The following is a 14,494-nucleotide window of genomic DNA, read 5'->3' as shown; positions in this document are numbered from 1 at the left end:
TTCTCTAAAATGTCAAGCTTTCTGAATTTTAGGATTTGTTTAATGACAAATTTTCAAATGAAATAGAACTAGAGTGAATATACAGTCATTGGAAGATACACTGTATGATATGTTATATTTGTTTTACGAACACTTTTTCAAACAGTTTTATTTTATTCAAAAAAATAAAATCCAAAATTAAAAAATTGAACAGATGTTTTTGTTTAGTTTTTCTTTGTCTCTGCTCAATTTTTTTTCTTTTGGATTTGGATTTTAATTTTTTGAATAAAATAAATTTTTTTAATTTTTTAATTTTTTTTAAAAATAATAATAAAAAAGACCATTTTATTACTATGCTTGAAAAATACAACAGTGCTTCAAGGAACAGAAACTTAGTTGTGATTTAAGTCTGATTGCAAATGGGTGACAGTTAGGCATATCTAATGCCATAATAATGATGTTTGATAAAAATGTTGTATCATTTTCACTCTTTTGTCACCTTAGACCAGCGATGGCGAACCTTTTTTGGCTCGCGTGCCACAAGTGGGGGGAGTGCAGGAGGGTCATGTGCGGGCGTGCCGCAGCCATAATGCAATGCGCGACCCCCCAGTGCACATGTGCACACAACAGGCGCTTCCCCCCCCCCATTTTACATACTTTTTCCACCCTCCCCAGGCTCCAGAGGCTTTAGAGGAGCCTGGGGAGAGCGAAAAGAGCCTCCCCCGCCCCCCGGAGGCCCTCTGGAGGCTTCAGAGATCATCCGGAGGCTTCTCTGAAGCCTTTGGAACGCTTAAAACGACCCTCCGAGCAAACCGGAAGTCACAAGCAAACCGGAAGTCTCTGAGCAAACTGGAAGTCACGTCCGGTTTGCTCGGAGGGTCATTTTAAGCGCTCCGAAGGCGTCAGGGAAGCCTCCGGACAGTCCCTGAAGCCTTCGGAACGCTCAAAACAACCCTCCGAACAAACCGGAAGTCACAAGCAAACTGGAAGTCTCCGAGCAAACCGGAAGTCATTTCCGGTTTGCTCGGAGGGTCGTTTTAAGCATTCTGAAGACTTTAGGGAAGCCTCCGGATGGTCCCTGAAGCCTCCCGAGGGCCTCCGGGGGGGCGGGGGAGGCTCTTTTTACCCTTCCCAGGCTCCTATAAAGGCTCTGGAGCCTGGGGAGGGTGAAAAATGGCTTTTAAAAATGGTGAACTTAGCTGGCCAGCGCGCGTGTGCGCGCTGGCCAGCTAACAGGGCAGCACCTCGCGTGCCCTGACAAGTGGCTCCGTGTGCCACCTGTGGCACGCATGCCATAGGTTCGCCATCACTGCCTTAGACCATAATATTACTGAAAAACATCTGTAATTTTCTGGAAATAAGATTTTTTGAGAAATATTTAAATTTTTCATATTTTTTCAGTGATTATGTTTTTCTGGTACTATATGATATTCATTGTTAAATCAGTATCTGCAATGCATTGCCTTTTGTTTTAAGACAGGTAGGTTCTTAGCAAAATAGTCTGACAATTCTGTTGTTCATGCTTTGTTTAGAGCTTAATAACAATTTTTAATCTTTTAAAATTATCTTTTAACATTTAACCTTTTAACATTATCATTCACATTTGATTGGTTTTATTTTGAAAAATTATAACCTATAATGTCTCTGGACATTCCCAGTCATCCAGGTTATACCTGAAGAAGCTTCTTGGATGAGAAGCAAAATGTCTTTGCTCTTGAAAAAGCACCCTTGGATATCTCTTATTACCATGAAAGCTAACTGGGTGATCTTGGACCAGTCACTTACTCTCAAGTAAACTCACCTCCCAGACTTGTTGTTTTGGACAAAATAGGAGGATTAGATGTGTTTGCCACCTTGAGTTATTTGTAAAAATAATGACAATAAAATAAATAAATAAATAAATAAATAAGCTCCATGAGATGGGTAAATATATTGTTTATCTATTTGTATTCCTTTTTCTTGCTTCCCCTCCCCCCATTTTTTGGTATAATATACATTATTTAGCATTTAATTATCATAACTTCTCTGAACAATAATGTTTACAGATGACGATCAGAAGTAGTCAAATTATACCAAGCATTCCAGGACTATAATGAGTCAGATTTTCCCAACTAAGGGGAGTGCACCAACTTTGAAGGAAAATGCAGCACTGGATTTTCTCTATTTTTTTTCAATTTTTCAGCAGACTTTAGATGCCAAGAAGGTCAAAATGGAGGCTTATAGTTTGGGCAAAATAGACATTAGAAGAGGACAATGGATCCTCAATTTTCCTAGCTTCTACAATGTCTTCAGAAGCTTAAATCATTTAAACCAGCTTGTGTGCTGAATCAGATTGTTTTGCAATCTGAAAAACCCGGAATCAGTAGGAGAGATATTCTGGTATTTATTTGTTACATAAAGCAACAAGAATAGCAGAAGATATTGCTGTTACCTAGAGTTTGTTTCAGTGTTCTAGTTTATCAACAAAGGACTGGACTCATTTGAGTGGCACAGCAATGCAGCTTTTCCATTACACTGAGACCTGACTCTTTTAATTTTGCTATAATTTTCATTACAGAGGGGCAAATTGCTGAATGGGTAGCTATATCAATTGAAGTAATAAATTAGCATTACTAATACTAGTTCATTAGCATTTTTCCTCCATTTTACAAGTGTGATTTTATCTCCCCTAAAATTTAAGGAATGCACACGTATATGAACACATATCCACACTCACACATATACACAAATGTTTAGATTTATAGTCATACATTTATACAAATAATATTTTACTAAAAAAATCAAACTAGAAAAATCAAGGCTAGCCTATGAACAACATCTGGTAAACTCTTATCATATGAGGTATATGAGCAAAATAGAATCTGTAATCGAAACAATGCTTTGAGAATAAACTATATATTAATACAATACAATACAATACAATAACAGAGTTGGAAGGGGATCTTGGAGGTCTACTAGTCCAACCCCTTGCGTAGGCAGGAAACCCTATACCGTTCCAGACAAATGGCTATCCAAAATCTTTTTAAAGACTTCCAGTGTTGGGGCATTCACAACTTCAGGAGGCAAGCTGTTCCACTGATTAATTGTTCTAACTGACAGGAAATTTCTCCTTAGTTCTAAGTTGCTTCTCTCCTTGATTAATTTCCATCCATTGCTTCTTGTTCTACCCTCATGTGCCTTGGAGAATATTTTAACTCCCTCTTCTTTGTGGCAACCCCTGAGACATTGGAAGACTGCTATCATGTCTTCCCTAGTCCTTCTTTTCATTAATACTAGACATATTCAGTTCCTGCAACCGTTCTTCAATGTTTTAGCCTCCAGTCCCCTAATCATCTTTGTTGCTCTTCTCTGCACTCTTTCTAGAGTCTCCACATCTTTTCTACATTGTGGCGACCAAATATTCAAATATATATAATCAGCCTCCTTTTAAAATTATTTTTTATGCCTTTGAATAACTATTAGCTGTCTGGTTAGTCGCTGTAGCTTTTCTTAGCAATATTTTTTGGGAGTAGTTTGCTATTGCCTCCTTAGGCTGAAAGTGACTGCCTCAAGGTCACCCAATTGGCTTTGTGCCTAAGGCAGGAGTAGAACATATACTCTCTTGGATTTTAGCCTGCTGCCTCAATCATTAAACCAAACTGGCTCTTAATCAGCTTTTATAAAATCACTATTGGTTTAAAATTGACTGGTGGAAGTTTTAATATTCATTAAATATTTAATATTCATTAAAACTCTTATATAAACTGTACATTAATATGATTTGGACTGCTCTGAAAGTAATATAGTTGATTATAACAATATTTTCCACTGCTGCTTACATAAAAGGAAAGGAGATAGTTGAATGGGCCTTTCTATTATATTTCTATTATATGTGGATTTTTTTTTCTGATAACTTACTTTTTTTTTTGTAAATTACTAATGACATATGAAAAGCAGTAAGAATGTTTGTTTTTTAAATTCATATTTTACCTTCCTATTGTATAGTCAAGACAGCCAACACAATTAACTATTGCAAAAATGCTGACAGCAATCTATTGAAAAATTATAGAAAACCTACATATAGGAAATGACTATTGATAAAAATACAGAGAGCTGCATTTTCTTGTTTCATCGAGAACTGAAATTGGATATAAAATAGTGAGAACAACAATAGTGATAAAAATGCGGTGAGGACCATTTTGATTTCCCTTTGTTTTAAAATCAGTTTCCGCAGAAGTATCCAATGTGGTGGAAAATGGCTTTGTTAGTGCCCCAAATTCAGTCTGATGAAAAAATAGACTACATCAGTGACTTAGGAATTATGTTGAATCAGCCATTCCAAATGAAAAACCAGCTAGTGGTAATTGTTCATACTATGTGTAAAAACAAGGATATCATGCCTGATTATCAGCAATTTAGGAGTATATATACACATTGAAGACGTAGTGATGGAAGCATAATAATTTTGAACAATTTTATTATGTATGCAACAAAAAAGCCAAAGAAAATTTTTCAGTGTTCCTGTATGTATATTATATTTGCATTGTATTATTTGCTAAATAATTGTTTTACAATTGTTTAACTAGTATGTCTATCCTTTTTGCAGCTGAAGTTCAGAGTGAAATTGAACGGATATTTGAATTAGCAAGAACATTACAGTTGGTAGTACTTGATGCTGATACTATTAATCATCCCGCTCAACTTAGCAAAACTTCCCTGGCACCCATTATAGTATATGTAAAGATTACTTCTCCAAAGGTAAATAATTTCATCTCACTGTTTCCCTTTTTGTTTTCTTTTATGTGATTATATCATGAAAACACATAGATTTTAAATGTTGCTATTAATACATTGACATTTTGAACCATTGTATGTTGAAAACAATCTTAATTGAATGGGTAGCTTTTAATGAATTGTTCACATAATTTTACATATCTTATTTCATTGAAAGATAGACTATCCTGTATTACCTAAATGAAAAAGGGTGTGTATTAGGAATTGATGAAAGAGTTTCTAGTAAGTAATAGCCTCATAGTTCAGAAGTAAAATTTGAGAAAGAAAAATGTCTTCTCCTGAATACATATAACACTATACTCCATGTAGTCATTTTTACTTTAAGACACTGGAATTAGAACATTCTAAAATGAAAGCTATATAGTATATCCTGTACTGTTTCATTTTCTCATTAACTTCTATTTTAACTATAGTATCTTTTCCACAGGTTTTACAAAGACTGATAAAATCCCGAGGCAAATCTCAGGCTAAGCACCTTAATGTTCAAATGGTAGCAGCTGATAAACTGGCTCAGTGCCCTCCAGTGAGTCATTCTTAATATATATGTGTAGGGGAAAAAAATTTTCCCAAGCTTTCCTGTTTTATAATTGTGGCAAATATTTGCTATTAGAACAAAAATATCTTGGTTCAGTAATGGATGCAATAGGCAGTAAATGAAGTAGCCTTTGTGAAAAGCAGTGATCAAATCAGCTATGGTCAAATCAGCTATTTACAGGTATGATAAAGAATAGCCAACATCTCTCCTTTGTTTTCCTCTTAAATGGGCAATCTTAATATGGACTTCTTTCTATCCTGCTCAGGATGTTATGTCATTGTGTAGAGCTAATATTAGTTTTTCTTTTTTATTTGGGAGCTTCAGGGGAAACATTATCTCCTAAACTAGGAGTGGACAACTATGGCCCTTTTATGACTTGTGGACTTGAACTGGCTCAGGAATTCTGGGCGTTATAGTTCACAAGTCATAAAGGGGCCATAGTTCCCCACGTCTGTCCTAAACCTTGTAGACACTTTCTTCCATCACCTCTCAAATATCAGAATGGACTGTCCCTGTCCACCCTGGAGATTTCATATGAGGTTCTTTGCCCATATGAGGCTGGCCAGACTTAAATGACAGATATACTGTTTTCTGGTTCCAAAACAAAGTGTATTATATCAACTGGCTAAAGGAGAAGGCTTGCACAGAAAACACGTATTTTCATATACAGTACAATTACTTTTGAATATCACTGTATAATCTTAGTTTCTGAATGTAGTTCAATGTGAGAAATCATTCTGTTTTTGTTTTGTTCTGTTTTGGTAGTTGAAATCAGAATGATAGAAATATGGGATTTAAAAATATATTTATTAAAATGGTTAAAAAGGGAGATAAGAAAAAGGATATATTAAACCAAATATGATTTCTATTATTTTCATCTGATGTAAAACTGTTATTGTTCCTGCAGTTAGCAATAGATATAAAACCGGACCATATATTTGAGAAAACTTTAATTTTAACCTGATTAATGGCAGTTATAAAGTGTAGGTCAATTTCTCTGCTATGGCAGTACATCAGATATTCTGGCACCAGAATCCCAATGTCATAATTTTTTCCAGTGTTTAGCTATGGACATTCTAGTGGCATACAATGTCGATAAAAATAATTACTAAATTATTTGGACCAAATATTTGCCCTAATCACTGAAAGTATATTTAGGGAAGCAAGTTCTGGATACATAGTTTTAGATTTACTAATCTCAAAAAACATCTCAGAGAAGATAGAAAACAAGGGCACGTGATCATAACAAGTGCAAATATGTTTTTTTTCATCATAACCGTTCCAAAAAAGAAAGAAGTTATTTTTAGTCATATAGGCCATTTTATATGGAGTCTAATACCATTTATAGAATAATTTAAGCAAATCTTCTTTAATTTGGATTGAAGATTAACCATTTAATTTAAATTGGTTTTCATTTCATATTTATTCTGTCTTGAATCTTAATTTCTTGTTGGAAATTCTTTTCCAAACAATTTTCAAACTAATTAGATGTCAATTTGTTCAATTCTAATATAATATAATTTATAAATAAGTTCCCCAAATATATGGGAGCACATTAGATCAGTATTTAAAGACACTAAATTTGTCAGCTGGAAAGCTCCCGTTCCATGCACCAACTCCTGTCTACTTAGCAGTTTGAAAGCATGCTAATGCGAATAGATTAATGGGTACCACTTGGTGGGAAGGTAACAGCATTCCATGAACTTTTGGCATATAGCCGCGTTGGCCACCACAAAAACGGAGAAGAGCACTACCCCTTAGAGTTAGACATGACTGGACAGGGAAATCTTTCTCTTTTACCTTCTGATATATCTGAAAGATTCAATACTATTGCTCTAAATTTAGCAAAGGACTTAGCACACAGTCCTTTTCTAAATTTCTAAATAAAAATCTAAAGGGTAAATGTGATTTACTTTTGTGCTCAAAACAAGCCACATATTAACATTAAATTAATTATTCTAAAATTATGTATTTTCTGCTTTTGTACTTGTTTAATATGGTTTGTAAGATTTTGCTTTTCCACACTTTTTTCCTCTGATAAGGAAATGTTTGATGTGATTCTGGATGAGAACCAGCTTGAAGATGCTTGTGAACACCTGGCTGACTATTTGGAAGCATACTGGAAGGCCACACATCCTACTATCAGCCATCCTTCCAATCAGCTTCTCACTCGCACATTGGCATCTGCCACTCTTCCTATCAATCCAGGCCCAAATGTTAATTTACAGGTATGGTCATTTAAAAATGCAATACACTGGGTTGATTATTGGGAAAACAGAAGTTGGAAAGGACCTTGGAGGTCTTCTAATCCAATCTCCTGCTTAGGCAGGAAACCCTACACCAGACAAATGGTTATCCAATATCTTCTTTAAAAACATTCAGTGTTGAAGCATTCACAACTTCTGGAGGCAAGTTGTTCCAATGATTAATTGTTCTAACGGTCAGGAAATTTCTCCTTAGTTCTAGGTTGCTTTTCTCCTTGATTAGTTTCCACTCATTGTTTCTTGTCCTCCCTTCAGGTACTTTGGAGAATAGCTTGACTCTCTCTTCTTTGTGGCAGCCCCTGAGATATTGGAACATTGCCATCGTGTCACTCCTAGTACTTCTTTTAATTAAACTAGACATACCCAATTCCAACAACCATTTTTCATATGTTTAGCTTCCAATTACCTAATCATCTTTGTTGCTCTTCTCTGCACTCTTTCTAGAGTCTCCACATCCTTTTTACATCATTATTTATGTTATAAATATAATTGTAGCTTTCAAAAATCAGTTTGATCTAATGATTAAGGTCCCCAGCTTAGAAACCAGGAGGCTGTGAATTCTAGTCCCATTTCAGACATGAAAGCCAACTAGGTGACTTTGAACCACTCTTAGTCACTCTGTCTTAGTCCAACTCTCCTCACAGACTGTTTGCTGTGGGAAAAATAGGAGGAGAAAGAAGTTTTCCCGACTCGAGTTATTTATAAAAACAAGGCAGATTTTTTTTAAAAAAATATGTAAACAATTTCAACCCTATGTCTTACCACCTGTGTAATGGGATGTGGATCAAAATCCTGCAAATTTGCCAACTCTTGTAACACTCATCACCTGTTCTATTATGTTGCATAACCATTTGCCTTCTGCAAAAGACAATGAGAATAGCAGAAGGGCAAATGAATTATCTGAAACATATTCCCAATAAAGTTGGTAAATAAATAAATAAATATGAAATAAAAATATGAAATTATTATAGATGTCCCCTAAGTTTTCAGATGCAATGCCATTTAAAACATTCCATTAATATTTCTCTCTCAAATATTTTTTGAAAACTAACAATAATAGAATCTATTGTGGCCTTTTCAAGAAAAAATCAAGTTGACTCTCATGGAACAAATTGGGGAAATTGCTGTTATAAAATTCAGCTCTGAAACCAAGCTCCTTAGTTAACAATTCACTTGCATACCTACCAAATTAGATGTAATATTCTCTGGAGACCAAGTACCAGTTTCAAAGTTAAGAAGAAATTACTTTCTTAGAAATTATAAATCTATAATATGCCAGAACAGTTCTGTCCTTACTTTAACTTAATTTAACTCTAGGTTTGATCATGCAGATTGGATAACCGGAATATTAGCATATTGTTCACAATAACTGAAGGTTTTTTTATTTGCTTTTAAGTGATTTTATTGCTGAAATTAGTAAAAGACTGATAAAGCTACACCTCTAAACTAAGGTAATTAATTGCCATTTTTTAAGAGTTTCAAAAGTTTATGGTAATGAACATGAGATTTGATTGTGCTTGGTCCTGTTTTATTTCCATTTTCAATTGTTGGTATATAGAGAGTTTGAATCCTTAATAATTCTTATTTTAAAAACAAAATACTGTCTTTAACAAGTATTGTTCTGCTGTTTGCAGTGATTTTTTCCCCACTGATGCCTGCTCCAATTTTTTTTCTGAGACTTATTTCATGCTTGGTTCATTCTTGTATTGCCAGATTATTTCTTTTTCTTTTGTGTGAAGTGCCTAGGCTCAGAGAAGAGATCAAACAGAAATTAGCATGACTGCCAGATATTAGGATAAATTAGTAAATAAATAAGGACTGATCACTTTTTTGGGGGGGAATGGAATTTTACTTATGCTATAAAGAAATGCTGATGATAAAGTTTGAATTATTAAATTAGTCTGAGTGGATAGTCATGAATAATTGCCTTAAACCTACTATTCTGAAGCATATTTGCTCAATACAAATTTGCTCAGGATTTTTGAAGACTGACATCACTGATTTGAAAAGGCATTTTTCTAATGCATATTTACCATTTTGTTATATTGATCAGGGATCTCAGGTTGATCAGAGGAATGAGCAATCAACCACTGAAAGAACTGGTTCACAGGGAGAAGAAGAAACAAAAGTTGAAACTACCAGAAAATCTCAGCATCGCTCTTCCTCTTCAGGACATCATCATAACCATCGTAGTGGAACTAGCCGTGGTTTATCTCGACAAGAAACTGTTGACTCAGAAACACAAGACAACAAAGATTCAGCATGTGTAGAACCAAAAGAGGACCAATCACATGAACCCTATGATTCTCAAAGAGATCATAATCACAAGGATGAAACCCATGGGGTCAGTGATCACAGACATCGAGAATCAAGGCATCGATCAAAGGAAAGGGACAGAGAGCAGGACCACAATGAAGGCAACAAACAACGTAGCCGCCATAAATCAAGGGACCAGTATTGTGACAGGGATGGAGAAGTGGTACCTAAGAAACGTAGTGACACTGTGGAATGGAAAAGAGATGTATATATCCATCAGTAACACCTGCCTCTGACAGTTTTGTGTTTCTTTTGAAATTGGGTATGAGAAAGGTCCTTAAAATAATCTTGATTTTTTTTTTCACTGCAGAATGTAGTACACCTTGTATGCTGATTTTAAAGTGCTGGTGCTTTCAAATTGATGGCATAAAATAGGATATTCATTTTGATTAAGGTTGTAACTCACTGGCATAGTGCAAGCACAGAATTTCTGAAGGTATGCTATGCTGTTTTTTTTTTCCAAACTGATTCTTGCAGCTGCCATTTGAAGAGATATCTGTTGCCATCAAGGTGGTGTTAATGTTTTTAGACAAAATACAGTTGATGTTTAATACTTTTTCCCATTTTTCAGCAAGCCAAAATCAGCATATTCAAATTGAAGCTCTCAATAGCTCTTTTTTAAAAAACAAATCTATAGGCACTTGACTTGCATATTGATTTCTGTTGCTTGTTCCTCTGGTGGACTACATTTTGAAACAGAATTCAGTCTTGCCTTATACACAGGGGATCATAAAGTCAAAATCTCTTTTCTATATACTGGTACTGTGTACTGTATAGACAGTTTATAAATGTTATTTCTGCAGGCACCTCCTTACATAAGATTGATCACACTATTTTAGAATCCTAATGCCAAGTCAGCAGATTTGCTTTTGAATTATGGGCAACTGAAAAATGGGTAGCACTGTTCACTCTAGACACACATTCTTATACTTAGTGTAAATAGGACTGACCACTTTAGATTACATGCTGGATTTTTCTTGCAAACGTATCACCTTTGCATTTAAAATCTATGGCAAAAATAATGTGACACTATAAATGGTCCTGCTGTGGACACTACTTAACCAATTGCTCTGACAGCACAGTTTTTTTATCAACTCGACGGGCAACAGTTGACATAATGTATAAGCATGTGTGTGCCTGAATGAGAGTGTGTGTGTTTGTATTGTGTATGAGAAAGGAAAAGAGGGACAGGGAGAGATTATTAAAATTACCCGAGGATCATCCCATATCTTATGAATCTGCCATAATTATCATATGTTTAAGCTTAGGTATAAGATCTTGTCAAGGAGGTATGGATGGTTATTCTTTTTATAGAAGCATACCATCTGCTTCAAGCTTAATCACAGCTTCTGAATGTGGAAACTAGGATTAAATCATAATGCATCAATCAGCTCCAACTATAGATTATTCTAAAATCTGTGTGGTTTTATTTTTTCATTGCTGTTTTCTAACTCAGAAGCTCAAGATTGCAGGCAAGTGATATGGGAAAGTTTACAACTAACAGGTAATTGGGAAAGCATCAATCTGCTGGCTTTTATTTTATTTTATTTTTTGAGGATCCGGGAAAGTTAAAAACATAAGCAAATGTGACTGAGTGTTTCACTGGAAATGTAAACTTTTTGTGTTCTAGAGTATTTGTTTTAGTAAAACAAGTTTACACAACTTGTGGGGAGTTATTTTGTTGGAAAATAAATTTTGTAGCTTCTCTGCTTTTTTCTATATTTGACCATCTTTCTATTCTAATCAATTTGTTCATTTAACTTTTACTTATGGGCTTTACTGCTACAAGGTTGCTGAACCATTATAATTTCTACATTTTTGTCAGAAACAAATAATACTACAAATGAAATGTCATTGCATTTTTCAAGTGATACTGTAAATAATTGTAGTATTTACAATATATATTTACAATAAAGGTGCTGGACAGAATTAAATGTAGCCTATCCATGCATGAGGAATGTGTGTGTGTGTGTGTGTGTGTGTGTGTATTTACATTCTTCATGCATAGATAGGCTACATTTAGTTCTGCCCAGCATCTTTATTAAATAAGTATTATAGAAAAGAATAAGAATAAAGGAATAATATTAAGCAAATTGACTTAACATACATAGCATAAAAGAGATTTATTTATATTGGGAGGGGAAGATCATTGTACATGTATTCAACTCTCCTGAAAATTCTCCTTAACATGTATAAAAGTTGAAAGTTTTCATAAATATGCAACATATTGAAATATTTGGGGTAAATTCTCCAAATGTAGGCATAGTTACAAAATGTACTGCAGGTAGTATATCAGTGTTGTATTCGTAAATTAACTGTGTACATACTAATATGTAAAAATCTCTGTTGCAGAAGAAATTAGTATTTGACTTCATACTTTTCATTCTAATATCCAAGCTACAAGACCAAATTTTGTATTAGAATCTTGTGGCTACAAAGAAATACATATACATGAAAAAGAAGATAACTAAAGTATGAAAAGAGAAACAAGTGCAATCTGGTAATTCCAAAGATTAATTATCAGGAAATATATAGTTACATAATTAAAACAATATGAAAAGTAATGTCTCTTTTGAGTTGAAGTCAACTCCTTGGGACATAATGGATATACCCATGTAGTTTTATTGGCAAAAATATAAAAGGGTTTACCATTGCTACCCTCTGCATGTTTTTTCTAGAATCATAGAAGCACTGGAACTTTTTAAATGGATTATCCAGGTTGTTTGAAAAGTCCAGTGAAGGGGTAGAAAGCACTTCATGCAGTAATTTAATTCACTGATGCCTATTTTCAAGAAGCTTTTCCTAATACCTAATCTATATATTTGAAGTTTCATTCCATCAGTTTTAATTTTATTTTCAAGTGCAGGTCAGAATAAGTTTTAACTCTTTACAATGTAAACAGCGTTTAGGATTTTTGAAGACCACTACCATGTACCTTGTAAATTTTCTCTTTTTCAAATTAAACTTACTTAGATCTTTTAATTGTTCCTCATAGAACTTAATTTTCACTGTCTTGGTGGTCCTTCTCTGGACTTGCTTCAGTTTATTTAAAATTTATATGGCCACCCATCTCACAAACAAGTGACTCTGGGGGATGAACAACAGAAAATAATTAATCTGTATGTTTTTTAAGTTGGCAGATGCAGAACTGAATGCAATATCCCGAGTGAGACTTAACCAAGGCAGAGTAGAGCAAAATAATTATTTACCATAGTCTGGACTGCTAGTATTTCTATGATTTAGACTTCTACTGCTAGTTCAGTTTGTTTGTAGGGGTGGGGGGAGCATCATTTCCCAACTAAGTTTCCAAAGCCCCCAAATATCCAGATTCTTATTCTTCAACATAGAAATGTGTATTGACATCAAAACTAAAATGCAGATCTTCCCTTATGCATATTCTGGGATGTTTCAGAATGAATAAAAGCAACAGTTTTACAAGTTTAGGAATAATTTCCCCTTCAGCTATATAGATATGAGAGATCATACTGATACCAATTTGTTTGCCTGTCTCAGCAAGATAAAATATAAAAGATACATAAAATCTTAGGTTAAAATAAATTTTGATAGAGGTAAAACATTTAAAATAAACAATTGTGCTTTGTAGGACAGTAGACAAAGGTACTGTATGTTTGTAAGGCCATGTGGGTGGGAGCCCATCAATTGCAATGAGAAATGACTTCCACAAAGATGGAGCAAAAATGAATAAAAAAATTCATTCCAAGCCAGACACTACTGGAGGTGGATCTCTGAAGATTGAGTGGGAGGAATCTTGCATTCCTCAAGTACAAAAGAGTGAGGACTTTCAAAATAAGCAGCATAATGTACACAGAAACAAACTGACAGCCAGTGTAAAGATTTCAAAATCAGTGTTATGAGAACTCCAGAGATGAACATAGCTGTAGAATTTTATATTTGTTCAGGTTTCTCAAAGTTAACTACAATTAATGACCATATTTTTCCCAATTACATTTAAAAATGTGGAAGAAATTGTGTAGCTATCCTTTTTCTGAGATAATGGGTTCTCCATTAGGAAGCTATTTACTCAAAACTTTGACACACAGAAATTACTATATTTCCATATTGAAAAAGCTTGATTTCATAATTTAAGTAATTTTTTGCATGAAGTGCTTCAGATCTCCTTTCAATGCAGTTTCTTTCTGTTATCAAAGAAGTAGCTGACCTTTTTTAAGGGTTTCTGCCTATGACTGAAAAAAGAGGTATTATAGGTTAATGGAACTCTAAAAGAACATTTGAGTTGTACAACACTTTATATCCAAATATTCCTGTATGTAATACTTATTGTTGTAATACCCTTTTTTACAAATCATATCGTTCCAAAGACAACAAAAATACTTTATATCTCATATAAAGTATTAATTTGTATAACATATCCACATACCTCTTGTCAATAGATTCTCGAGTTGAACTTTGCTAGATGCTCACTTTCTAACTTGATCTTACTTTAGATGCTTAAATGCTACAACTCCTAGTTCATTTTTCCTCAGCAGCATAAAATGTTATGTGTCTTCAGCAAGCATGAATTCTATTAGACATTTTACCTTTGTTAAAGTTTAATTCTACTTTACTGAACAGGTTTTTTTTTTAATCAAATCACATTGGAGTGCTT

The 14,494-nt window shown here is 34.3% G+C and overlaps 1 protein-coding gene across 1 annotated transcript in view; it reads left to right on the top strand.

Annotated features, from left to right (window-relative positions):
- CACNB2 (calcium voltage-gated channel auxiliary subunit beta 2) overlaps positions 1 to 10,298 on the top strand; it is a 183,552-nt gene extending 173,254 nt beyond the window's left edge. Inside the window, exons 11-15 of the mRNA XM_081933426.1 lie at positions 4,565 to 4,716; positions 5,180 to 5,275; positions 7,330 to 7,515; positions 9,605 to 10,072; positions 10,178 to 10,298. Of these exons, the coding sequence (XP_081789552.1) occupies positions 4,565 to 4,716; positions 5,180 to 5,275; positions 7,330 to 7,515; positions 9,605 to 10,072; positions 10,178 to 10,201 (926 nt within the window). The 3' untranslated portion in view covers positions 10,202 to 10,298. The remainder of the gene's footprint in view (positions 1 to 4,564; positions 4,717 to 5,179; positions 5,276 to 7,329; positions 7,516 to 9,604; positions 10,073 to 10,177) is intronic.
- The last annotated feature ends 4,196 nt before the right edge of the window (positions 10,299 to 14,494 follow it).

The sequence above is a fragment of the Natrix helvetica genome (assembly GCF_964273705.1).
Source record: "Natrix helvetica genome assembly, chromosome: Z".
NCBI classification, from domain to species: domain Eukaryota; kingdom Metazoa; phylum Chordata; class Lepidosauria; order Squamata; family Natricidae; genus Natrix; species Natrix helvetica.
The sequence above is the reverse complement of the archived record's forward strand: the minus strand, read 5'-3'. Positions and strand labels throughout refer to the sequence as shown.